Source organism: Paramisgurnus dabryanus, chromosome 17 (genome assembly GCF_030506205.2).
Source record: "Paramisgurnus dabryanus chromosome 17, PD_genome_1.1, whole genome shotgun sequence".
NCBI lineage: Eukaryota > Metazoa > Chordata > Actinopteri > Cypriniformes > Cobitidae > Paramisgurnus > Paramisgurnus dabryanus.
In genome coordinates this window covers 24,013,484-24,039,769 of record NC_133353.1, presented here as the reverse complement: position 1 = coordinate 24,039,769, position 26,286 = coordinate 24,013,484, and the positions used below count along the sequence as shown (strand labels likewise).

General features: G+C 38.5%; 1 protein-coding gene, 1 non-coding gene and 1 pseudogene across 3 annotated transcripts; 2 read left to right on the top strand and 1 right to left on the bottom strand.

Moving 5' to 3' along the window:
• Positions 1 to 2,188: 2,188 nt before the first annotated feature.
• On the top strand, positions 2,189 to 25,533 carry eprs1 (glutamyl-prolyl-tRNA synthetase 1). 2 transcript variants are annotated; one of them, XM_065288551.1, is made up of 35 exons: positions 2,189 to 2,346; positions 3,729 to 3,813; positions 3,933 to 4,032; positions 5,347 to 5,503; positions 5,679 to 5,812; positions 5,948 to 6,048; positions 6,117 to 6,243; positions 6,446 to 6,638; positions 6,754 to 6,925; positions 8,459 to 8,692; positions 8,785 to 8,869; positions 8,987 to 9,046; positions 9,814 to 9,834; positions 13,534 to 13,644; positions 13,877 to 14,013; positions 14,217 to 14,424; positions 14,602 to 14,714; positions 16,274 to 16,391; positions 16,486 to 16,869; positions 16,963 to 17,175; positions 17,259 to 17,501; positions 17,582 to 17,833; positions 20,679 to 20,950; positions 21,310 to 21,361; positions 21,444 to 21,653; positions 21,791 to 21,863; positions 21,955 to 22,034; positions 22,114 to 22,215; positions 22,317 to 22,472; positions 23,927 to 24,124; positions 24,205 to 24,378; positions 24,457 to 24,617; positions 24,774 to 24,852; positions 24,930 to 24,994; positions 25,115 to 25,533. In XM_065288551.1, exons 1-35 carry the CDS (start codon positions 2,304 to 2,306, stop codon positions 25,263 to 25,265), a joined length of 5,064 nt encoding a protein of 1,687 aa, XP_065144623.1. In that variant the 5' UTR covers positions 2,189 to 2,303; the 3' UTR covers positions 25,266 to 25,533. The 2 variants fall into 2 exon arrangements, with proteins under 2 accessions (XP_065144623.1, XP_065144624.1); XM_065288552.1 differs by lacking the exon at positions 9,814 to 9,834.
• LOC135778414 (5S ribosomal RNA) lies at positions 18,570 to 18,686 on the bottom strand (annotated as a pseudogene).
• LOC135778415 (small nucleolar RNA SNORA47) lies at positions 21,081 to 21,213 on the top strand. Its single transcript, XR_010544572.1, has one exon. It is a non-coding gene; the product is annotated as a small nucleolar RNA SNORA47 (small nucleolar RNA).
• Positions 25,534 to 26,286: the final 753 nt, after the last annotated feature.

The following is a 26,286-nucleotide window of genomic DNA, read 5'->3' as shown; positions in this document are numbered from 1 at the left end:
AAAAGCAAAAATGGTATTAAACTGTTGGTTACAACGTGATCTTTCGGTTTATGGTCGTGTTCTTTTATCTAAAGCAGAAGGATTATCTCGGTTTGTTTATCCCTCCCTATCTTTGTATGTTAAAGACTCTTATTGTAAAGATATAAATAATTTGTTTTATTCTTTTATTTGGAAAAACAAATCTCAAAAACTAAAGAAAAGGGTGCTAACTAATAAGAAAGCTGAAGGAGGCTTGGAAGTACTTTATTTTGAAGATGTTAATAGAACTTTTAAAATCAGTTGGATTAAAAAATGTTTGAGGAATCGTAATTCCTTTTGGAACCACATCCCACACAGTCTCTTTAACAAAATAGGTGGGTTAGATTTTCTATTAACCTGTGACTTCAATATTTCCAAAATTCCTCTTAAGTTATCCAAATTCCACCAGCAAGTGCTGTTAGCCTGGAAGATATGCTATTCACATAATTTCTCTCCTCATACTTCCTTCATTTGGAATAATGCCAACATAACAACTGGTAATAAATCTTTATTTTTAAGAAATTGGTTTAAAAGGGATATTAATCATCTTATGAATATGTTTGATAATTATGGAAATCTTTTACCCTATGAACAATTTATGCAAATCCACAATTTCCCTGTGCATTTCAAGGAATTTAATTCAGTCTGTAAAGCTATTCCTCTTACTCTTATTCATCTTGTTAAAGGTCATGTTCTTTATAACTCTAAAGTGACGATAAAACCCAAATTAATGTTAAATGGTTTTGAACTGACTGATAAAAAATGCAATAACAAACATATCTGCACTATATTACAAAATCAAAATAAATTAAAACCCAGAGGAAAATTCTTTTGGAACTCTATTATCGAGAATATTAATTGGAAAACAGCTTGGTTAATTCCCTTTAAATATTGTATAAATAACAAAACTAAAGAAATACATTTTAAGATTTTGCATACCATTTACCCTGTTAAGTCAATAATTTCAAAATATTCTGATATTGATGATTTATGTTCCTTTTGTAAAATTGAGAAAGAAGTGTTAACACATTTATTTTTTTATTGTAACATAACCCAAGTTTTTTGGAAAGAATTGGCAACCTATATTTTTAGTAAAGTAAAGGATAAATATTTTTTTTCTTTAAAGGATATCATTGTACACTATGAAAACAATGCAAACAAAGATCTTGAGTACATTGTTAATTTATTCATATTACAGGCTAAATTCTATATACATAAACAAAAGTATTTAAATGCACCACCAATTTTCAAGGTGTTTTTAGCAGAATTTGAATGTTTTATTTCTTCTTTAAAATTGTTAAAAAACAAAAAGTCAATAACATGTTTAAAGCTCTATGACATTATTTTCCAATGCCCGATGTCCAATTAATACTATATTTTGTTTTGTATAAAACTGTATAATGTTATGCTCTGTTTTGTATTCTTTTACTCAATAAAAAAAAAAAAAAAAAACGTCCGCATTTTGGCGGCCATCTTAGGACAGGGCGCTCGCTCACTCGTAGCATTGAGTTTTAATGATGCAGGTACTTTTAAATGACCATAACTTGCTTAATTTTTTACCGATTTTCAAACGGATTGGTTTGTTATAAACGTCAAAGATGTACCTATGACACTGAATACGTATACTAAAAATAAATAAAAAATTCATGAAACATGTTAAAGCATCCAGAATTATAGCCACGTTAACAACGTTTGTAAAAAACCAAACCGTTTGTAAATCCGTCAAGAATTCAGCAAGTTACGAGCATTTTAGTTGGCGTATGTCACTCACCTTCCGTCCACAGCAGCAGGGAGCAGCACTATGGCAGCACTGACCTAAGATGGCCGCCAAGTGACGACACAGCTGACTCCGCCTTGAGCCATCTAGCCTTTATATACATATCTATGAAAGAAACCGTCAGCAGTGCAGGCAGGAAACGTTATTATTGCAATTCCTTTTGGTGTCGCTGGAGTCGCATTAGAGTAAACATGAAGATTCTGTAGCATTTAACTGAAACTCTGGAATCTGACACCATTTTTTCCTATTAGTGGTTTTGCAGTTAGCTAACAAATGTTTTTTTTTTTCTGTACAAATTTGTAAATGAATATTTAAAATAAATGAATTGTTACCATAACACATTTTCATCCCTGCTTTACAACGGAACCTTTTTTCGTGGGTCTGGTTTTATCCGGATCATTTAGGTGATGTGCATGCAGAGTAGGCGGAGCTTAGCAGTTTTGGGTTAATGAAGTAGGTCGGTGCTGAAAGTGTGACAGGATCATTGCGAGCTGACCGCGAGTACGATATGGCACTAAACCTGATTATCAACAGCAGCAACCCACCTTTAGGTAAGTACACTTGCGATATTTTACATTAAATGCATGCTAGGTGCGAAAATAATACTGCGACTAAGCACGAACACAAGCACTATGAATTGACACACAGAATATCCTCGTGCCATCGTGGCATAGCCTTCAATTATCTGTTTGACTTTTTATGGGACACATGGGCCTTTCTTTTCAGTACAGTGCATTTTAAAAGAAAGTAAATCTAAGCAAGGGCATTTATGGTTACTTATATGATGGAAATCGGTTTATAGCAAATCAAACTGACTGTGCAAGGAGTTATTATGATGGGTATGGATATTTACTCTCACAAAGTGCAGACTTCCGGTTGTTCTTTTAAAGCCTGTCTGTTATACAATTTTGTTATGTTATGCTGTTTTGAATGAAATAATCTGAATGTTGAAATGAAGTGAGGAGAATGCCGTCCTCTGCTGGGGGAGGAGTATCACCGGCTGATGCAAGCCATTTGAAAGAGTATCCCACAGCTGTCAAACTCATGCGTTTTGTGCAGCAGGGCACTCTCTCTTTGTCGAAAATGTTTCTGTGTATATTAGAGTGAGATTATTTTGATGTGCATATGGTCGTAAATGTTTTAAGATGAAATAGCTTAAGTAATGTTTCAAAAAACAATTTTTGCAGTAAATCAAAACCGAAAGTTAATTTGCTTTGCTATGTTATCGTTTCAGTATCAAAATCCCAATACAGGCATCAGCCGTAGTCGCGATGCAGAAAAGCATTTTTTTTTTTTTTTTTTTTTTTTTTTAAGGGAAACTATTTTAAATGCCTATGCGAGTGTAAATGTAAGGCAGAAGTTAATTCCTTTCATACAGAGCTTTTCAAGTCAGAAAAATTAGTTTTGTTATTATGGACATTTTTTTTCGGTCCCTTTGACCTTATTGCCACTATAGATTTTCCCAAGTTAAAGTATGATAAAAAATGAACAAACAAAATATTTATATGTTGGAGTATAAGCGTTATACCGATGTATTCATAATTTTTTTTTGTGTGTGTGTAGGTCACTCAGGACCGCATATGTTGTTATTGTCAGATAAAGAATTTTAACAGTCAGACTAAACTGAGTTTTGACATTTTTATATCTCTTATTCTTTCTTTACCTGGTTAATGTCATGAAAATACCTAGTCATATCATGGCATAAAATGCAAGCAAACAAAAGTGGTTAGAAATGGTCATCTTTAGGCATGTCATTTTAAGCTTGTGAATTCACAAAAAAAATTATGGCTTGAGTTTACATGTCTGAATATGGCAGATGTGTTACTGTAAGTTGCTTTGGATAAAAGCATCTGCCATATTCCTATGTAAATGCCCTGCTTGCTTTGGAATGGATTTGCATGCGACTTTAATTATTTCATTACTCTGTCTGTAGGGGCGCTGTTGGCTGCAGAACATGTGAAAGGCAGTGTCAATCTTTCTGTTGAGGAGGGTAAAGACACAAAGCTTCTTGTGTCTGAGTAAGTATAATCAGTAGATTTCCTGCATGTAGACTAAAATGAAAGATTTTTAAAAAATATATTTATACCTAGAAGATACTTTCTTTTTCAACTATTTTATTCATGTTTCTCCTTTTCAGTAAGGTGCAGTTCAGTGACGTGAACTCCATCACACGATATCTCGCCCGAGTGGCTCCAGCATTGGGACTGTACGGTTCTAACTTGATGGAGCAAACTGAGGTTAGGAATCATCAATTACACCTCACTAGCTGCCATTACATTAAGGGGATAGTTCACCCAAAAATGAAAATTCAGTCATCATTTACTCACCCTCATGTTCTTACAAACCTGTATAAATTTCTTTGTTCTGATGAACACAAAGGAAGATATTTTATAACCAAACCATTCGTGGACCCCATTTACTTCTATAGCATTCATTTTTCCTACTATGGAAGTGAATGGGGTCCACTAACGGTTTGGTTACAAACATATTTCAAAATATCTTCCTCTGTGTTCATCAGAACAAAGAAATGTATGCGGGTTTTTAACAACATAAGAGTGAGTAAATAATGACAGAATTTTAATTTTCCCTTTAAAGATTTGCACAAAACTTTAGCTTTATTTTTTTTAGCTTTATGTCGATGTTTTCATTTACCGATGTTATGTGATTAAAACGTAATATTATTGTCTAGCGATTAGTCATTCACAAAGAAAAATGGTCACGGATGTGTTTGATTTTGTACAGTGCCAAGCAGACCGACATGCAGATGACATCAAAATACAGCGAGAGCTACTTAAAAGCATACAGAGCAATTGACTCCTAAATCGCTCTCGCAATACCTGATGTCATGTGCTTGTCGGTTCTTGTTACACCACATGAAGCTTAAACACACCTCTTCTGTCTGGTCCTTTAACCAAACATACAGCATCTTTTTAAAAGAATGATCATGTGACATATACGCACATCAAGTGACTCGAATGACCTGAAAAACCACCTCAACTGATTTATTTTGTTTACAATAAGGAAAACAATTTAATTTAATCATTTAGGATAAAGAATTAAAAATAAAGAATAAATGTTTAAGAAGTTTCTAGGCTGCTAATTAAATGAGCGGATTATTGACTTTGACCCTGTCAGCACTTTTAATCTTAAAGAAAATTATCTATCATCATGATGCTCTTCAGAATGTTATTAAATCATGATGATAATCGAACATCAGGTTTTTCACGTCCATGCCTTCTGAAGTAAATTCTTCTATTTAGGAATCTACTCTGTATATTCCAATTTAATTATAGCAAATAAATTTTACATAAACCTCATTGAATAATAAATACTTTTAAAAATGTATAATCATTAATAAAAAAACATGTTTAAACACATAAATGACAAGGATTGGTTTATTTTGCAAAATAAAATATACATCTATTAACAGTATTGGTAGATATTTGAAACTGATACTTGCCAAAACGGTCAGATTCAGTCCAATAAATCTGCTTCATGAATAAATCTGTCTATCATGGGAAATGTTCTTGAAGTTGCTCTCTTTCTTGCAGGTTGATCATTGGCTGGAGTTCAGTGCCCGTCGTCTCTGTGGTCAGTCAGATCTTTCTAATGGTCTGCTTGAGCTGGATAAAGCTCTGGCGCTGAGAACCTTTCTTGTAGGTCACAGTGTGACATTGGCTGACCTCTCTGTGTGGGCTGCTCTCAAAGGTCAGTTCTTTTGTTTTATTGTGCGAATAGCAGATTTTGATAGCTACAAAAACCTGTATTTGCATGATGCTCCCTCTGCTATGCTAGATGTCAGCAGTACAACAAAAGCAAGTATGCTGCGTGTAATATAATTTAGTTATATGTATCAAAGGTCAGGTGTGTCTTTGACCCTCAGGTAATGGCGAATCACACATCAAGTCAAACTCATACCCACATCTGTGCCGCTGGTTTTCCTTCCTGAGCTCTCAGGTGCCATTCAGTTCTGTGGGCAGTAAATGGGCAAGCAAGATCACTGCCAGCAAAGCCACTGTGAGTGTACCTGTTCACTTTAAGTAATAAAGCTCTAACTTAAAAATAAATTGAATAATAAAGTTGTGCAACTTTAAAACAATACATCTACTTGAATTTCTCTGCATTTTAAAGTCTTAATACTGTTGTTTGTAGGCTGTGCAAAAGGAGAAGAAACAGGATTTGGGAAAGTTTGTGGAGCTTCCTGGGGCTGAGGAGGGCAAAGTTGTCGTGCGCTTTCCCCCGGAGGCTAGTGGGTACGTAGTATTTATCTTAATCTCTGACTGTATAGATGTAGGATTTTCTTATATACATATCTTTTCAGGTACCTGCACATTGGCCATGCCAAGGCAGCTCTGCTCAACCAGCACTACCAGGTTACTTTCAAGGGCAAGTTAATCATGCGCTTTGATGACACCAACCCTGAGAAGGAGAAGGAGGACTTTGAAAAGGTATGACTGTATGTGATGTTTTGTTGCCAATATACCTGTATGGCTCAGGTCCGTTCCTTTCAATTTAAGCCTAACAAGGGAGCATAAAATGTGATCTTTCGTCATCCACAATTCTGCATAATTTAGCTCCAGGGTTCAACATATCTGCTGTAACTCCTAAGCCATGACTCCCAAAGTAACGGTGGGTGCTTTCTTGCTGCAGGTGATCCTGGAGGACGTAGCCATGCTACAAATCAAACCAGACCAGTTCACCTACACAAGCGATCACTTTCCCGCCATCCAGCGGCTGGCAGAGAAACTTCTGCAGGAGGGCAAGGCCTACATAGATGATACGCCTCCAGACGTCATGAAGCAAGAGAGAGAGCAAAGAATTGAGTCGCATAACCGCAGTAACTGTGAGTGCAACGGTTGTTTTTACTTTCTTATAGAAAGTATCATTTGCTTAAGAGTGCTAGTTCAAGATGTTGCCCTGAATGTGTTTTTTTTTTTTTTTTTTTTGGTGTGCCGCAGCGGTGGAGAAGAACATGCAGATGTGGGAGGAGATGAAGAAAGGAACTGAGTATGGCCAAACCTGCTGCATGAGAGCAAAGATTGACATGAACTCCAACAACGGCTGTTTGCGTGACCCCACATTGTACCGCTGCAAAAATGCTCCTCATCCACGCACTGGAAGCACATACAAGTAAGGCATTGTTCTAAGTCTCTACTTTAATAAAAACTACATGGTGCTTTTGGTTTTTGATTTGACATTTAGCCCACTACCACTTTTTTACCACTACAATGGTAATGCACCAATTCACCACGGTGCACACACACATGCATTAATGCATATAGGCTTATATACACTCACCTAAAGGATTATTAGGAACACCTTTTCAATTTCTCATTAATGCAATTATCTTATCAAACAATCACATGGCAGTTGCTTCAATGCATTCAGGGGTGTGGTCCTGGTCAAGACAACCTCCTGAACTCCAAACTGAATGTCAGAATGGGAAAGAAAGGTGATTTAAGCTATTTTGAGCATGGCATGGTTGTTGGTGCCAGATGCGCCGGACTGAGTAATTCATAATCTGCTCAGTTACTAGGATTTTCACTCACAACCATTTCTAGGGTTTACAAAGAATGTTGTGAAAAGGGAAAAACATCCAGTATGCAGCGATCCTTTGGGCGAAAATGCCTTGTTGATGCTAGAGGTCAGAGGAGAATGGGCCGACTGATTCAAGCTGATAGAAGAGCAACTTTGACAGAATAACCACTCGTTCCAACCGAGGTATGCAGCAAAGCATTTGTGAAGCCACAACACGCACAACCTTGAGGTGGATGGGCTACAGCAGCAGAATACCTCACCGGGTACCACTCATCTCCACTACAAATAGGAAAAAGAGGCTACAATTTGCACAAGCTCACCAAAATTGGACAGTTGAAGACTGGAAAAATGTTGCCTGGTCTGATGAGTCTCGATTTCTGTTGAGACATTCAGATTGTAGAGTCAGAATTTGGCGTAAACAGAAGGAGAACATGGATCCATCATGCCTTGTTACCACTGTGCAGGCTGGTGGTGGTGGTGGTGTAATGGTGTGGGGGATGTTTTCTTGGCACACTTTAGGCCCCTTCGTGCCAATTGAGCATAATTTAAATGCCACGGCCTACCTGAGCTTTGTTTCTGACCATGTACATCCCTTCATGACCACCTTGAACATGACAATGAGTTCACTGTACTAAAATGACTCCCACAGTCACCAGATCTGAACCTAATAGAGCATAATTGGGATGTGGTGGATAGGGCTGGGTATCAATTCAGATGTTCCAGATCGATTCAATTTCGGTTCACAAGCTATCAAATCGATTCGATTTTCGATTCTCTGCTCGGTTTTTATACTTGGTTCTTGATTCAACTCAATGAATATAGATTATATCGAATATTATATTATATTATATTATGAGTCTCGCTGGGCTAGATTGTACTTTATATTTTTATAGTTTGTGATGTGAACACCATCGCTGGTTGAACTTCACCACCGTGCTGCATGGTGCGGTGGTTATGACAACCATCACAGGCCTACTGTTCAGTAATTTATACATACTATATACTTAATAAACTATTCATACATATCAAAATGCTTTGTGCATGTATATGCAAGAACCAAATTACAAATTTATTTCGGGAAAATAGAGACGTTCTTTAAATGTCTTATCTTTTTTGTTCTTCCAGAGTGTACCCCACATATGACTTTGCTTGCCCAATCGTGGACAGCGTTGAGGGTGTGACGCATGCCTTGCGTACCACCGAGTACCACGACAGAGACGAGCAGTTCTACTGGGTAATAGATGCGCTGGGTATACGTAAACCCTTCATCTGGGAGTATGCCAGACTCAATCTTAACAACACTGTGCTCTCCAAGAGGAAGCTCACCTGGTTTGTCAATGAGGGCTATGTGGATGGCTGGTGAGTTTCATTTACACATGATTAGTTTGAGTATGAGTATTAGATGTCATGGTTATTAGATCTTAGATTTGCTTTTCCATTCCTTCCTACAGGGATGATCCTCGTTTCCCCACAGTCAGAGGTGTTTTGCGAAGAGGAATGACTGTTGAGGGACTTAAACAATTCATTGCCGCTCAGGTGTGTTTAGTATTTTTTTACAATCAAAATGCTACATTTGGGACAAACATGAAAAGAGATTACTTGCTGTATTTAACCGTAGTCTCGTCCATTTTCTTTTTTTTATTCTACACTCAGGGAGGTTCAAGATCTGTAGTCAACATGGAGTGGGACAAGATTTGGTCATTTAACAAAAAGGTAAAAATTGTGACCACACTCAACATTCATCATGAATGCACCTGATCTCCAGCTGGTCCTTGTGATCACATTCATTCACTTGTTAAAATATCTTAAACTAATTAGCTAGGTAGTCTTTTTACATTCTAAGTTAATCTTAAAGGATTCAGGTGCTTATCTTTTAAGTCCTTGGGAAGATTTTATTCAGATGTGGAGTTTTTCGTTAGCATTCCTCATAGCTTACCACTCACCTACTTACTCACCTCTGCATCTGTTTTGTTGTGTCAGACATCGCAGTGCTTTTATCATTTTCCTGTTTTCACAGCTTTTGCTTTATTCGTGGCTCATGTTTTCTTTATTGATACTTCTATCTTCAAGTCATATTAACAGCCATCTTTCAAAAGCTAGAAACATGTTTGTAATATTGTGTATTTTATTGGTTATCTGCACGATCTGTCATCTTCATCAGCCACCATCATCTTACTTTTTTTCTATTCATTCTTTGCTTTTTTTGACACCAAAATTTCTCTGCATTCTTTTTTTGTTTGAGAGCAGGAGTGTTGTTTTTATGGTCAGGAAATATAAAATCTTTAGATAATTTTGGCCGTTACGTTACATTTAGGCTATTAAGTTCAAGTTTGTAATTGCCGCTCATGGGCTTGGTCCTTATGTTAAATAAACCGAAAGAGTTTTTGAGATTTGCACACTGAAACACTTCCCGTTCTGTCCATCTGTGAGCTGTGTGTCGCGTTCTGCATTAAAGTGCATCTCACTCTTCTGTTTACAAGCTGCCAGTTAGCTGTAAAAAGGTATTCCTACTCCTCCTTTTCCTCCTTCCTTTTTCTTTTCCTCACATGTCCCCTGCATTGCCTCTCACTTTCTATTCCCTTATCTCTTTCACTTAATTGTTTTAAAATTTTTATCAATATTCTGCATTTATTTAAAAATAAAAAAATTTGGACAGTTGTTAAGCTCTCCAAGGAACAAATACCAGCTAAAGTCAAATTTATTGTGTTCTACATAAAGTCATCCTACATAATTTGAAAGAACATTTTGTGAAATTTAGCCTTGATATCTCTATACCAAGGTCATGTTAAAGATTGAAATTAAAGTGAGATCATATATGATGCTCCTTATCTTATAATTAGCCTGGATTTTACAACTCACAAAATTTTCTTGGGAGCTAAAACGATAAGTGTGCCAGTCCTATTGTATTTAAGCATTAACTTCTCTTGGTCAAGCAGCTTCTGAATATTTTTTTTTTATTCATGCCTATTATTAACACACTTAACAGAATTGAATTATACATGACATAGGCCCCATACACACCGCAAAGTTTCAGGAGTGATAACCACATTTTAATGCAAGAGTGAATCCCCTAAATGATGGATACATGTGTGTGCATACAGAGCAAGACTTGCTTCCGCAAATGCCATTGACTCAGAGGTAACCATAGCAACGGTCTGCCACCTTGCATACTTAGAGTGTGCTGTTATATAAATAATATTAAAGGGGTCATATGACGTTGCAAAAAGAACATTATATTGCAATTGTATATTTGGTGTAATGCAATCTGTTTAAGCTGTTTAAGGTATAAAAAAACATTATTTTCTACATGCCATAGAATATTGTTGCTTCTCTATGCCCACCATCATCATTTTTAAAAGCGCAGTGTGCTATGATTGGCCCGCTATCCAGTGCGCTGTGATTGGCCGAATACATCAAGGATGTAACGAAATGTTACACCCCTTACCATATTTGGAATATCAGCTGCCAAAGCACAGCATCTCCACGACATGGCAGCTGCGCCGCCTTTCTTTGCGTATACATTTGGGCAGTGTTACGCAAATCTTTCCACCCAGTGCATAGATATGTGTTTGAGATGTTTAAGGGAGGCGTGGATGAGCCTTCACTTTTAGAAAGAATGTCTTTTTAAAAGGACATTCCACTTTTTTTGAAAATATGCTCATTTTCTAGCTCCCCTAGAGTTAAACATTTTGATTATTACCGTTTTGGAATCCATTCAGCTGATCTCCAGGTCTGGCGCTAGCACTTTTGCAAACCTTAGCACAATCCATTAAATCTAGGTGCGTTCCATTTGACCGTAAGTGGACTGCGAAGTGGACTTCGCAGGGTATTCTGCCATCTTAACTGAGATTCCAATCCGAAGGGAGCGAACATGTTCAGTTTGAAGGGCGCTGCGCACGCCATAGGGAATCAGGGAACATCGAAACATCACTTCACAGGAAGTGGAGAGCGATAATCACCCAACTGTCATTGCACGCACCACGTCATCACCAGTCAGAACAGGCAGACCGCTATGCAATTATATGACCATTGATGAAACACACACACACACACATATATATATATTGATGTTATATCAATCTGCGCGACCCGGTCATTGACTTTTTTTGATGCCGTTTGCAGGGCGTTCCAAATGAACGTTATTGTCAGTGTAGTCCAATTCAACTGATATACCGTTCTCGGGGAGTAGGGAGCAGTAAACACACTGTAGGGACCTTGTCGAATGGAACGCACCTTCTGATTCGACCATTAGCATTGCGCTGAAGAATAACCATAGAGTTTCAATATTTTTCCTATTTAAAGGAATAGTCTACCCTTTTGCCATATTAAACTATGTTATTACCTCAACTTAGACAAATTAATACATATCTATCTTTTTTCAATGCGTGCACTGTACAACGTGTCGTGAATGTGTTAGCATTTAGCCTAGAGCCATTCATTCCTGTGGTGCCAAACAGGGAAGCCACCAAACACTTCCGTGTTTTCCCTATTTAAAGACTGTTACATGAGGAGTTATACCAGTAAGTATGGTGCCACAAAATAAACCTTTTTTTTGGTACCATAGGAATGAATGGGGCTAGGCTAAATGCTAACAAATTCACAACGCACTGTACAGTGCACGCATTAAAAAAAGATAGGTATGTATTAATTCGTCTAGGTTGAGGTAATAACATAGTGTAATATGGCAAAAGGGTAGACTATTCCTTTAAAACTTGACTGTTCTTTAGTTACATCGTGTACTAAGACTAAATTGCGATTTTCTAGTCTGATATGGCTAGGAACTATACTCTCAAACTGCTGTTATAATCAAGGACTTTGCTGATTTAACATGGCGGCAGCAGGCGTAGCGATATTATGCAGTGCCCGAAAATAGTCCCATGCTATTAAAAGTAACCAATAGGGGCTGGAAAATGAACATATTTTCAAAAAAAGTGGAATGTCCCTTTAAGACTTTAATCTTGGTGACTTTACAGATCTTCTATACTGATGAACAGTTTTTAACACTCCAAAGACAAAGAAAAACAAAGTCGAATCATATGACCCCATCTAAAGATGTGCTGTCTTATGTCCACATATTTTTGAGGCTTAACCGTTTTCATTCTTGGCTCAAGTTTTTGGAGTTTTTGAACTGGAAAGATGTGAGTCGTGATAGTTTGAGTTGTTTTTAAGTAATGCATTTGGATTTATTATGGGTTTATAATGGTCTCAGTTTTTTGCACAAGATCAGGGAGCACGAGCAAGTAAATACTCATACATGTGTTCCTGTGGTTTTCTGCATCACGCACACCGAAGAGACTTGTAATGTCCCTGTCGCACGTATATCAATATCTGGTTGTTCTGTTCCGTTCTTTACACACTGCGTAAAATTTCTGTAAAAGCGGTTGTCACTCCAGCACTTAGCGAGGTTAATTCAGTAGTAGAATGTTGTTGTCACTCTCATACAGAACAGGATTAAGCACTAAACGGTGAACCGGCAACTGAATTTAGCTGCAGGTGTATGGGGCCATAGAACAGCTTGGAAATTTTTTTTTTTGTTCCACTGAAAAAAGACATAAGGGTATTAAAAGATCATAAGAGTTGTGTGTAATTCACCCAAAAGTAACATTTTAGCTATATATTTATTTTTGGCACATTTCTGTGAGGAGACCTTCCTATATACATTCTGTGTTTGTCCTATAAATCATTCTCCCCCTCATACAGCTTCTGGCAGATATCATAGAAAACAAAATATTTCACTGTAGACATACCTAGACACACATTTAAAAACATTTGTTTCTAACCTAAAAACTTAAATGGTTGTAACACATAATGACTCACTCATGTCCCATTTAAAGACCATCAATGCTTTAACGGTTATTGTAAGCTTACCCAACTAAACCTGCACATGTGTTTTGGGCAGATATCATTATTCATACAGAATCTGTTTGGTATACACAGTATAGTATAGTGTTTGGCTTCCCATGCTTTTTATGCCACACTCATTTTCATTATCTATCCTTTCTTGCTTCATCTCATCACATTCTTTTTCCCTCCATCATGTGTTATCCATTTAAGTTGCTTTTCCGGTCTTTGCAGAACAGTGTGTGAACATTAAAAGACTTAATAGTTGGGTTATTTTTTTCTTACTTGTTTTCTGACATTAATAACTTCTACTCTGGCCTAAATAACAGTTTCATTCTTTTTTTGTGTCGCTGTGTTAGGTCATTGACCCAGTAGCCCCTCGATACACTGCCCTGCTAAGCTCTCAGGTCGTTCCAGTCCACGTTTCTGAAGCCAAGGAGGAGATGAAAGAGGTCGCCAAACATCCCAAGGTAATAGATGCTGCACACCTGCATTCATTCAACTTGTCAGTAGCATAAAAATATGTTTGGTTGGACAATGACAAGACATTAAGCAGGGAATTCCCTTTTGAATCCCAAAAAAGCCGTTCTTGGAATTTGCATCTATTTGCCTTTCGGTAGATTTGTCTAACTACCCATGCCTGGTAAACTGGGCCTTGTCTGGTGAAAATGATTGTCAGTTGGAATTTGTGGAATTTTTCAGAATGCAGATGTGGGAATGAAGCAGGTGTGGTTCGGGCCAAAGGTCTTTATTGAGGGTGCTGATGCCGAAACGTTCACAGAGGGTGAGATGGTCACCTTCATCAACTGGGGTAACCTTATCATCACCAAAATCCACAGGTAAAGCATCTGTAAACATGCTGGGGACACACAAAAGCACAGTATTTAAGGAATAGTTTAGGAATTTTTCAGCATCATTAACTTCCTTTCCTTGGCTGAACACATTTAGAGCTATTAAATAATATCCTGGCTCTTCCTAGCCTGTTAATGGCATTAAATAGTGGCTGCTTGTTTAATGCTCCACTTTCATCTTGGTCTTTTAGGGACAGCAGTGGAGTGATATCATCAATAGAGGCTCGGCTAAACCTGGAGAACACAGATTATAAAAAGACCACTAAGATCACCTGGATTGCTGACACCGCCCATGCCCCCCTTGTGCCCACTGTATGTGTGAACTACCAGCATCTCATTACCAAACCAGTCCTAGGCAAAGACGATGATTTCAAGAGTTACATTAACAAGAATAGCAAGGTATATCGCATGTTTGTCTGTCATGGATTGATGCAAAAATATAGTGTCTGAAATGAGCTGTTTAAAAAGTTTTAAATGGAAAATTGAATTTGTGAACATAGCCCAGCTACTTATGTTAAGTTTTTCACCTTTTCTTTCCACGCTGTAATATACATTTATGTGATATTTTGTTTCCAGATGGAGGAGAAGATGCTGGGAGATCCTTGCCTTAAAGATTTGAAGAAAGGTGACATTATACAGCTGCAGAGGCGGGGCTTCTATATCTGTGATCAACCCTATGAGCCAATCAGGTTACACAATGAATCTATTCTAACTTAATCATTTAGTCTTTTAAATCTACTCTAAAGTGTTTTGCCTGAAACATATTTAAAGGGGACATTTCACAAGACTTTTTTAAGATGTCAAATAAAACTTTGGTGTTCCCAGAGTACATATGTAAAGTTTTAGCTCAAAATACCATATAGATAATTTCTTTAAACATGTTAAAATTGCCACTTTGTAGGTGTGAGCAAAAATGTGCCTTTTTTGGGTGTGTCCTTTAAAATGCAAATTAGTTAATCTCTGCACTAAATTGCAGTGCTGTAGTTGGATAGTACAGATTAAAGTTAAAATTAAAATGAGTCCATTTTCTTTAAAAAAATCCAGATAATTTACCCATCACCATGTCATCCAAAATGTTGATGTCTTTCTTTGTTCAGTCGAGAAGATATTTTTTGGGGAAAACATGCCAGGATTTTTCTCACTTTGATGGACTTTAATGGACCCCAACACGACCAACAGAGTTTCAAAGGACTCTAAACGATCCCAAGCGAGGCATACGGGTCTTATCTAGCGAAACGATTGTCATTTTTGACAAGAAAAAAAATGCACTTTTAAACCACAACTTCTCATCTCTCTCTGGTCCTGTTGCGCGCCAGCCCGACCTCACGTAATTGCGTAATGCCGTGGAAAGCTCATGTGTTTCATATATGAAACGCACATTTGCGGACCATTTTAAACAACAAAACTGACACAAAGACATTTATTAGTATCATTCCGTCGGAACAGTCCTCTTTCTCCACACTTGTAAACACTGGGGTGTAGTTTCCCATTTGTCATCTGTGACCTCTTGACGTGATGACGTTTTGCATGATGTCGCGCTGGCCCGTCACAGGACCAGAGATAGTCGAGAAGTTGTGGTTTAAAAGTGCATATATATATTTGTTTTTGTCAAAAATGACAATTGTTTTGCTAGATAAGACCTGTATAAAACTGCCATTTTATACCACATTAAAACTGTTAAGTGTTGGGGTCCATAAAAGTCCATGGAATGTTTTCCTCAAAAAACATAATTTCTTCTTGACTGAACAAAGAAAGACATCAACATTTTGGATGACATGGTGGTGAGTAAATTATCTGGATTTTTTTTTAAGAAAATTGACTATTCCTTTAAAGGGCAGTATTATCCCCTTCTGACATCATAAGAGGAGCCAAATTTAAATTGCCTATTTTTTCACATGCTTGCACAGAATGGTTTACCAAAACTAAGTTACTGTTTTTTGGGGGGGGGTTACATTTTCTAGGTTGATAGAAACAATGGGGACCCAATTATAGCACTTAAACATGGAAAAAAAATCTGATTTACTTGATATGTCCCCTTTAATGCAATACAGAGACATGAACGCTTGACTACAGATGTAATGATGTATAAAATTGGACTTGTGTAGCTAGAAATGCTAGTTTTTTACATACTTGCAGAGAGAATCTTCCTGGTGTTAAATAAGACTTAATTTCACTTGATTTTCATCGCTCCTCTATTGATAAAATTTGATTTTTATCATTTTTTCTGTCTCATTTATGGTTTGTTTAGCCCTAACAGCTGTAAGGAGAGTCCCTGTGTCCTGTTTTACATCCCAGATGGACACACAAAAGATATGCCCACTGCTGGATCCAAGGACAAGAGCAAAAGCCAGGCTTCTGCTAAACCAGTGAGTACAGAGAAATGTCCATATTCTATACACCAACTTCTTTGTCTGTTATTTTAACGCTTAAAAAAACTTTCCATTTTGTTTTTTGTTCAAGGCCGAGTCTGCTGCTCCCAGTAAAGCCAAACAAGCTTCGACCACCAGTCCATCATCAGCCAGTTCAGGAGATGCTCCTGCCGTGTTCTCTAGTATTGTGGCTCAGGGAGACCTAGTCAGGCAGCTTAAGACGGATAAAGCCCCTAAAGATCAAGTTGACGCCGCTGTGAAGCAGCTCATGGCCCTCAAGGCTGAGTTCAAACAGCTCACCGGACAGGAGTACAAACCTGGCATGACACCGCCCACTTCTGCTCCAGCACTAAAGAGCTCCGCCCCCACTCCTGCAGGAGGTAGTCCAAGTCCTGTTTCCTCTTCATGTCCTTACACTCGCGTTGCAGAACAAGGGGAGGTGGTTCGAAAACTGAAAGCAGAAAAGGCACCCAAGGTTTGTATATGTAGCTCTGTTCCAATTATATATTTAATTCATAAATTGTTAGACAGTAAAGTCATTATTGGAAATATCAACACCATTTTACAGGAGCAAATAGATGCAGCTGTGAAACAACTTTTGGCTTTTAAAGCGGAGTTTAAACAGCTTACTGGTCAGGACTATAAACCAGACATGGGTCCACCCACAGCTCCATCCCATTCTGCACCTTCGTCTGACTCCTCCTCCTCTGCTGCCTTATATGCACGCGTAGCTGACCAAGGAGACGTGGTTAGAAAGCTGAAGACTGAGAAAGCACCAAAAGTGAGACAGTCGTTAAAATTTGTATATTTTGATCATAATCGGTCAAGCTGAATAATAACACCTTATCAAACTTTCCCCTTCAGGAACAGATTGATGCAGCAGTAAAGCAACTTGTGTCTCTAAAGGCAGAGTATAAAAAGGTGACGGGCCAGGATTACAAGCCAGGAGCTCCACCAGCTGGTGCTTCTCCATCAGCTCCAGCACAGCCTGCCAGCACCACACCTGCCGTGTCAAGCACCTCGGACAGCTCCCCTGTGCCTATTTATGAACGTGTAACTCAACAAGGTGAACTTGTGAGGAAGTTGAAAACAGACAAGGCACCCAAGGTTTTTACATTTTTTATGTTTGTAAACATTATTTTGTTTTCCATATCTCAGTGGTATTTAACGATCTTAAATTTTTCTAGGATCAGATAGATGCTGCTGTCAAGCAGTTGCTCAGTCTTAAAGCTGAGTACAAGCAGCAAACTGGACAGGAATACAAACCAGGCGTGCCTCCTTCGACAGGCCCTGCCCCTTCAAAATCTCCCCCCACCCAACAATCAACAAGCTCCTCCCAACCTCAGTCCAGCTCCTCCCCTCAGGCTCAAGCGCTGTTTGCAGATATAGCCCAGCAGGGGGAGCAAGTGAGACGGCTCAAAGCAGAGAAAGCTCCTAAGGTTTGTTTGCTTTTCGTATTCAGTTGACTACCAAATACTAGCTAAACTAGGGTTTAGAGATGTTGTGCTTTGTTCTTTTATATTAATTTGGTTTATTTTTGATTACACATTATTCGATTTTTGTCTCTTGAACTCTTTCCCCGCCAGCGTTTAAAAAAAAAAAAGTGGCCAGCGCCATCATTTTTTATGATTTTCACAAAAGTTGAATGCCTTCCAGAAAATGTTCTTCTTTGAAATATATAAACATACAATATATCAAATGAAAGAACAGACTTTTTTTGAAAGATTTTGCTTTCAAAAAATGTAATGTTTCATAATAATTCGTTACATTTATATAGCGCTTTTCTCAGTACTCAAAGCACTTTACATATGAATGGGGGAATCTCCTCGACCACCACCAATGTGCAGCATCCACCTGGATGATGCGACGGCAGCCATATTGCGCCAGAACACCCACCACACACCAGCTTATTAGTGGAGAGGAGACCGAGTGATATAGCCAATTAGTAGATATGGGGATGATTAGTAGGGCAAGTTTGGCCCGGGGCACACCCCTACTCTTTTTCAAATGACATCCTGGGATTTTTAATTACCACAGAGAGTCAGGACCTCGGTTTAACGTCTCATCCGAAAGACGGTGCTTTTTGACAGTATAGTGTCCCCATCACTATACTGGGGTGTTAGGACCCACACAGACCACAGGGTGAGCACCCCCTACTGGTCTCACTAACACCTCTACCAGCAGCAACCTGGTTTTCCCAGGTGGTCTCCCATCCAAGTACTGACCAGGCTCAACCCTGCTTAGCTTCAGTGGGCAAGCTGTCTTGGGCTACAGGGTGATATGGCCGCTGGTCATATCACCCTTCCTTCATTTGTCCTCTTTTTATTACCCATCACAAATGCCTAATTTTGAGAAAAAAACTGAGATACTTGCTTTTTTGTAAAGGACTTTTGTTAGAGATTAGATTCAGAGCGATAATCAAAACATATACATGGAGTTACTTACTGTTTTTGAAACCATTAATGCTTTAATGTTTTATGAATTGCGTAAGAGTGCCACATAGTGGATAATAGCAGAAATGGATTGCCGTAAAAACTCGTCATTGGCAGGGAAGGCGTTTCCCTTAATTACTTAGACCTATTTTTTCACATAATTGACAAGATAACTCGTCAAGGGCGGGGAAAGAGTTAAATTAAATCGATTAAAAATTGATTACTAAAAGTGTTGGCAACGAATTTCCTAATCAATTCGTTGTGACGCAGAGACGTTTAATAAAAAAAAGGAAAAACTTCAGTTAACCGCGGAGCGGAGTGAACACACTCGCACTGCGACCCAAACCGCCAAATTCCATAGGCAAAGAGTACGAGAAGTAGTGCTTTTCGCCTACTATATAGTATGGAAGTATGCGGTTTGGGACGGAGCGCGGTCTCTCTCGCGCACTGTTGCTTGCAGAGTTCGGCGCTTCATAGACAGGGCAGAGAAAAGATAAAAAACCAGCAAAGGTAGAGGAAAACCACATGTCAGTGTTTTACTCCTCCCAAACATAAGCGCGTCATCTGGAAGTTATAGCCGGCAAAGAGGTAAACAAACAAAGACGACACGCTTATGCTTTATGGAGCGATGACAGAGAGTAAAAAAAGTTTCTAGAACGAATAAAAAACTCCAATGATATTAAACAAAGAAATAAAACGTTGAGAGAGAGTTGTATGGATGCTTTTCCCCGTCATGGACCTATGTTAAATTATCGCGCCGTCACTCTCCTGCTGTTCTATACTGCGCGTTTCAGCTCATGCCGAGCAAGGAGACGCGCGTACCCAACATACAGTACAACATACCTTAAGTGCAGCCTTTTGTTGCATAAACATCGTCTTACATTTTTTAAGGCGAAGTAATGAATGCTGTATTTGCATTATGCGCGGGAGTAGAAGACGCATTTTCCGTTTTCACAAGACGCATTTATGTGGCCAAATTTAAAGGGAACAGTTTTAACAAATGAGATTGCTATCCGATCAGAGAAAACACATAAAGTCAAATATAAGGTACAAAGCTGTCACTGGGGCAGTACCCTTTATAAAAGGTCCTAATATGTACCATTTAGGTACAAATATGTATCTTTGAACTGCCAATGTGTACTTTTGAAGTACTAATATGCACTTTTTATTAAAGGTGTACCTTTTTGAAAGGGTACTGTCCAGTGACAACTTTTGTACTTTTATTTCTGAGAGTGAACTCATATACTATCTTTTTGATCACATCAAGAGAGGCTTCTTGATGGGAAATGCATCATAAAAAAGTCTATATATTTGGCAGATGTAAAGCATACATGTGTATTTTTTTGTGTTTGTCCATTTTTATTTTATTTTATTATTATTGTAACAGCTCAGGTGTGTTCAAGGAGCAACGTGTTTGTGCAATTTCTTCTCTTTTAGTTCTGTTTTGAATAAGGGGTTGGAAATTAATGCTTTTCTTGTTTTTTGTTTTTTATCCGATTCATCGATTAATCGAACAAATAATCAACAGATTAATCGATTATTAAAATAATCGTTAGTTGCAGCCCCAAATTTCAATGACCTATTTTTTCACATGCTCGCAGAGAATGGTTTACCAAAACTAAGTTACTGTGTTGATATTTTTCACATTATAGAAGAACTGGGGACCAAATTATAGCACTTAAACATGGAAAAGTCAGATTTTCGTGATATGTCCCCTTTAATACTTACTCATTATTATTTTAAACCCATATGAAATTTTTTTCCTGTTTTATCCTGCATCCGTACCATATAATTGTTAATATGGCCGTATTTAATGCTCATGGGATTGTTTTTGTATGATGTATTGGTTCAGGAGCAGGTGGATAAAGCATTGAAGACTCTGCTGGAGCTGAAAGGTCAGTATAAAGCCCTCACCGGAGAAGAGTACAAACCCGTGACAACACCAGGAGGACACACGGGAGGAGAAGACAAGAGCCGCAAGGAGCGAGAGAACAAGTCTGAGAAGCAGGGAGGAGGTGGAGGCGGTGGAGGACGCAAGCAGCAGAAGGGAGGAGAGAAACCTCAAGGTCAAGATGCTGCAGCAGGTGGATCAGGAGATGGCCAGGGGCCAAAGAAACAAACACGGTGAGACATTAATGAGATGTTTAAAGATAATTGAGTCATTTTAGGAAGTGACAGATGACAAATGATTTGATATGTAGGAGGATCTTAATAAGCCACATAAGATTTACTTCGCTGCTAGGATGTTCTAGATCGGAGGCTTGAGAAAGTTTTGCAGTTTTTTGGGTACTGCCACAACTGGTTCTGTCCTCCAAGATTAAACCTCAAACACTGCAGCTCTGTCTGAATGATTTATTCAGAACATTAGCTGTGTTTGTGAACACTTCATTGAGGTCACAAATGGCTACAAAGATTATGTATTTGAAAGTGTTGCATTTGTTGAAAGCCAGAACAACAGGTTCACTTTGTGTTTTTTAATGTAGGCTTGGACTAGAAGCCAAAAAAGAGGAAAACCTGGCTGATTGGTATTCGCAGGTACGTCTGGGCTGTTAAGTGCAAGTCGCTTGATCATAAATCATGTGCCGAGTTGTTTTCACTTTTAATTTTCGGTTTTCAGGTGATCACCAAAGCTGAGATGATTGAGTACTATGACGTCAGTGGATGTTACGTCTTGAGGCCCTGGTCTTTCGCCATCTGGGATGCCATCAAAGAATTCTTTGATCGTGAGATCAAGAAGCTGGGTGTGGAGAACTGCTACTTCCCCATGTTTGTTTCTCAGGCTGCCCTGGAGAAAGAGAAAACCCATATTGCAGATTTCGCTCCAGAGGTGAAAAATAATTTGTATGGTGGTTTTAGAAAGTTAATGGTTCATGGCATAATTCAATGGAAAGTGGCTTATTGCCAAGTAGGCTGTTGTTATTATCTGTGGCACAACTCAACTTTTAATCTGCAAATTCTCATTAGGTTGCTTGGGTGACAAGATCAGGAAAGACAGAACTGGCTGAGCCCATCGCTGTGCGTCCCACTAGCGAGACGGGTGAGCGAATTTTGCCTTCACATTAAAAGCTCCTCCAATAATCAGACTCCTGTCTCGTGATCTTATGTACTTTTCCACTGTGTTTTTGCAGTGATGTACCCCGCTTATGCCAAGTGGGTTCAATCACACAGAGACCTGCCAATCAAACTCAACCAGTGGTGCAACGTTGTGGTAAGTTTTAGCCTCTATGTCATGAAATTCATATATAAAATAAGTAGGCTATATAATCCCTTCCGTTTTTTCTTTTAAGCGTTGGGAGTTCAAGCACCCACAGCCCTTCCTGAGGACCAGAGAGTTCCTTTGGCAAGAGGGACACACAGCATTTGCTACAAAGGAAGAAGCCACAGAGGAGGTTAGATGTGCCTGCCATACATCATTCACCAGTTGCATACCGATGTTGAAAGCCGTTCTGTGTTTTTGACCTTCTCTCTCTATGTCCATCATGTTCGGTAGGTTATGCAGATCCTAGAACTGTATGCTCGGGTGTATGAGGAGCTGATGGCCATTCCTGTGGTCAAGGGCAGAAAGACAGAGAAGGAAAAGTTTGCAGGAGGAGACTACACCACTACTGTGGAGGCTTTCATCTCAGCCAGCGGCAGAGCTATTCAGGTAAACATTTGATTTCTAAAAACCCCTGGCAAACCTTTTCGGTAACACTTTACTATAGAAGGGGTGTGCATAAGACTGACACAAAACCTTCATAATCATGACATGACACGTGTCATGAACATGAAGGAGATTTTATGCACGTTGATCACTACTGTCATTGAAGGGACATTTAACTTTTTTTGGAAATATGCTAATTTTTCAGCTCCCCTAGAGTTAAACATTTTGATTTTTACTGTTTTGGAATCCATTTAGCTGATCTCCAGGTCTGGCGGTATCACTTTTAGCATAGTTTAGCACAATTCATTGAATCTGATTAGGCCATTAGCATTGTGCTCAAAAACTTGGCTCTTCTGCCAAGATTTACATTGTGTACTTAAAATTAAGAGATTTTAATTTTAAGTACACAATAAAAGGGATCTGCAATTTTCTAGGCAGATATGGCTATACTATACTCTCAACCTTGCGTAATAATCAGTGACTTTGCTGATGTAACATGGCCGCAGCAGGCGTAGTGCTATTACGAAAATACTCCCCTTGGTTACTTTCAATAGCAGGGGACTATTTTCGGGCAGTGCGTAATAGCACTACACCTGCTGAAGCCATGTTACATCAGCAACGTCACTGATTATTACGCCAGTTGGAGAGTATAGTTCCTAGCCATATCTGCCTAGAAAATTGCAGATCCCTTTTATCGTGTACTTAAAATTAAAAGTTTTTATCGATCTCTAAATGCGGCATATAGCCAAACACTATTATGAAATGAAGAATATTCATGAGTATTAACATGACATTTTAATGACAAGTTAAAATTTAACCACTGTAGTTGAGGTCAAGAAAAATATTAATGACGCTGTTATAACGCTATTTGACAGAATATTAACACTTAATTACATTTTAATAACAAATACAATTTGTATCACTGGTAAAAAGTGGTCAGAAATATATTCATGACACAATTATAATGGCCTCATTACAGCCAATGTCAAAACCAACCACATGACAGTTTCAAGTTTATGACTCACGTCATGTCATGATTATGACATGCATGCTCCATGTAATAAAGTGTTACCACATTTTCTTTCAAACAACATTAGAATCAATCATTGTTTTAGTACTAGCAAAGATATGCATATCTATTACTAGAGAGAGCACTATAGGACTAAATAGTATGAGTTAATTAAGCTACTACATGTTATTTTATCAATGTTAGGGTAAGCAAGCACCTAGGATTGTATGCACTTATTGCTTGTTTCTAATATTTATCCAAGGACCATAAAAACCTGTGGCTGTGAGATGTTAACATTGGAAAGACCACACAGATTTTTGTCTGAAAGTTGTGTAGTTGAATTTTAGCCCAAATAGACTAATGTGCTCTCAGTCCTGGAGGATACAAGAATGAACTATTAACGTCCTGTAATACATTTAAAACCTAACTTTTCGTATCACTCCTTCAGGGGGCCACATCTCATCACCTGGGCCAGAACTTCTCAAAGATGTTTGAGATTATCTTCGAAGACCCTAAAAAACCAGGTGAGAAGCAGTTTGCCTACCAGAACTCATGGGGAATCACGACACGTACCATTGGAGTCCTAACAATGGTTCATGGTGACAACATGGGCCTGGTGCTGCCACCCAAAGTAGCATGTTTACAGGTATGTAGGTATCTTCCTTGTTTTTCCAAAGAATAATGGACAGTAGCATTTGATGCTCATTTGCACCCTCTGTTTCTCAGGTGATCATCATTCCTTGTGGAATAACAGCCACGCTACCAGAAGCAGAGAAAGACCTTATATTGGCCCAGTGCTCCAAATATCTTTCCAGGTTGCAGAAGGCCGACATCAGAGTGAAGGCAGACCTACGTGACAACTACTCACCTGGCTGGAAGTTTAACCATTGGGAGTTAAAGGTATGGAGGTTCCTCATCTCTTGCATTGCTTGCTTTAAGCCTGAATTTGAAGTTGGACTTCCTGTTTTATAATTGCAGGGTGTACCCATAAGGTTGGAGGTTGGGCCAAAGGACTTAAAGAAGGGCCAGTTTGTTGCAGTAAGGAGAGACACGGGAGAAAAGATCACCATACCAGAGGCTGACACGGAGAAGAAAATAGCAAACCTTCTTGATGAGATCCAGAACAATCTTTTTAAGAAGTATGCACACATTACCATCAGAAAGAAAAAAATTAAAATATCTTGATAATTGATTGAATAACATGTCCTTGTTACATCACCACATTAAAGCGCTGCCATCTCTGGTTGCCAGATTTGTAATAATGACTTATGGATTTTCCCCTCTTTTTTTTTCAGGGCGTCTGATGACCTGAAGAAGCACATGGTTGTAGCAGACAGTATGGAACAATTCCAGAAAGAACTGGACCAGGGAAAAGTAAGTAAACACCATAGATCTTTGATGGTGAAGGTTAACATTTTGATAAACTAACTATATATTTTTTTTTCTTTTAGATTGTACAGATACCCTTCTGTGGAGAAATAGAGTGTGAGGACTGGATTAAGAAGACAACAGCCAGGTTAGTGACTGACTGACTTGTATGTCTAGGCCCTCAGGTTATTGTTTCTGTGATAACCAGTTTCTGCTTAAGATGGACCGTATTGACACATCTCAAATATTCTCTCACTCTCTCTCCCAGGGATCAAGATCTGGAGCCTGGGGCACCTTCAATGGGAGCAAAGAGTCTGTGTATCCCCTTTGAACCCTTGAAGAAACTGCAGCCCGGTCAGATGTGTGTTTGTGGGAAAAAACCCGCCCAGTTCTACACAATGTTTGGTCGTAGTTACTAAGACTGTCATTTATGTCTGTACCAAACTAGTGGCTTCCTTTTAACAAATGTACTAGCAAGATTCGTTGTAACTTAGAACTGTCATCTCTAAACGTTCAAAATACTGCTGTCTATAACATTTAGGAGGAGTTCCTTTATTTTTCTGGTCATATTTTAAAAGCTAAATAGGCAGTTTGAGGCTGAGGTATTCTCTGTGGCTAAACCTTTGCACATCTTTGTCCTTTATTAAACAAAAATTGCCTCTAATAAATTAAAGAATTCTGACTTTCTATTACTTTGTCTTTAATTGTGAATTTTGTATCCGTATTAGTTTTTTTTTGTTCTCTTCAACAACAATTGATCCAGTTAAGGTTTGGTCAGGAACGCATTCACACACAATTTAATAAAAAATAAATGGGGAATGCCACGTTTAAGTGCTAAAATTGTGTCCCCAGTGCTTCTATCAATCTAGAAAATGGAAAAAAAAACATCGACCCAGTAACTTAGTTTTGGTAAACCATTCACTACAAGCATGTGAAAAAATAGGTCATTGAAAATTGTCTCCCCCCTGTGATGTCAGAAGGGGATAATACCACCCCTTAATCTGCACTACCCAACCACGGCACTGCCATTTAGTGCAGAGATCAGTTCATTGCATTTCAAAGGAAACACCCAAAACAGCACATTTTTGCTCACACATACAAAGTGGCTATTTTAACATGCTATAATAAATGGTCTATATGGTATTTTGAGCTAGAACTACACATGCGTACTCTGGGGACACCAAAGATTTATTTGACATCTTAAAAAAGTCTTGTGAAATGTCCTCTTTAATGCTTATGAGAGTGTTCTGAGACCCCCCTTACTTCAAACACTGGTCTTGCCACTGTCTGAATGTACACTTTCAAGCTCTGTTTTTAGCATAAAATGTATATTGATAAACAGCATTACGTGAAGGACGATAGCTGAACATCCGCTATTCAACTCCTGTGGGAAATGATGCATATAGGGGCGGTTTCCTGGAGGGGTTTATCCCAGACCCA

Bases quoted from the DNA above. Each gene is read 5' to 3' on its own strand.
- eprs1 (XM_065288551.1), top strand. From the start codon at position 2,304: ATGGCACTAAACCTGATTATCAACAGCAGCAACCCACCTTTAG. The intron at 8,693-8,784 runs GTGAGTTTCATT...TCCTTCCTACAG, and splicing joins GAGGGCTATGTGGATGGCTG to GGATGATCCTCGTTTCCCCA. The intron at 16,392-16,485 runs GTGAGTACAGAG...TTTTTGTTCAAG, and splicing joins GCCAGGCTTCTGCTAAACCA to GCCGAGTCTGCTGCTCCCAG.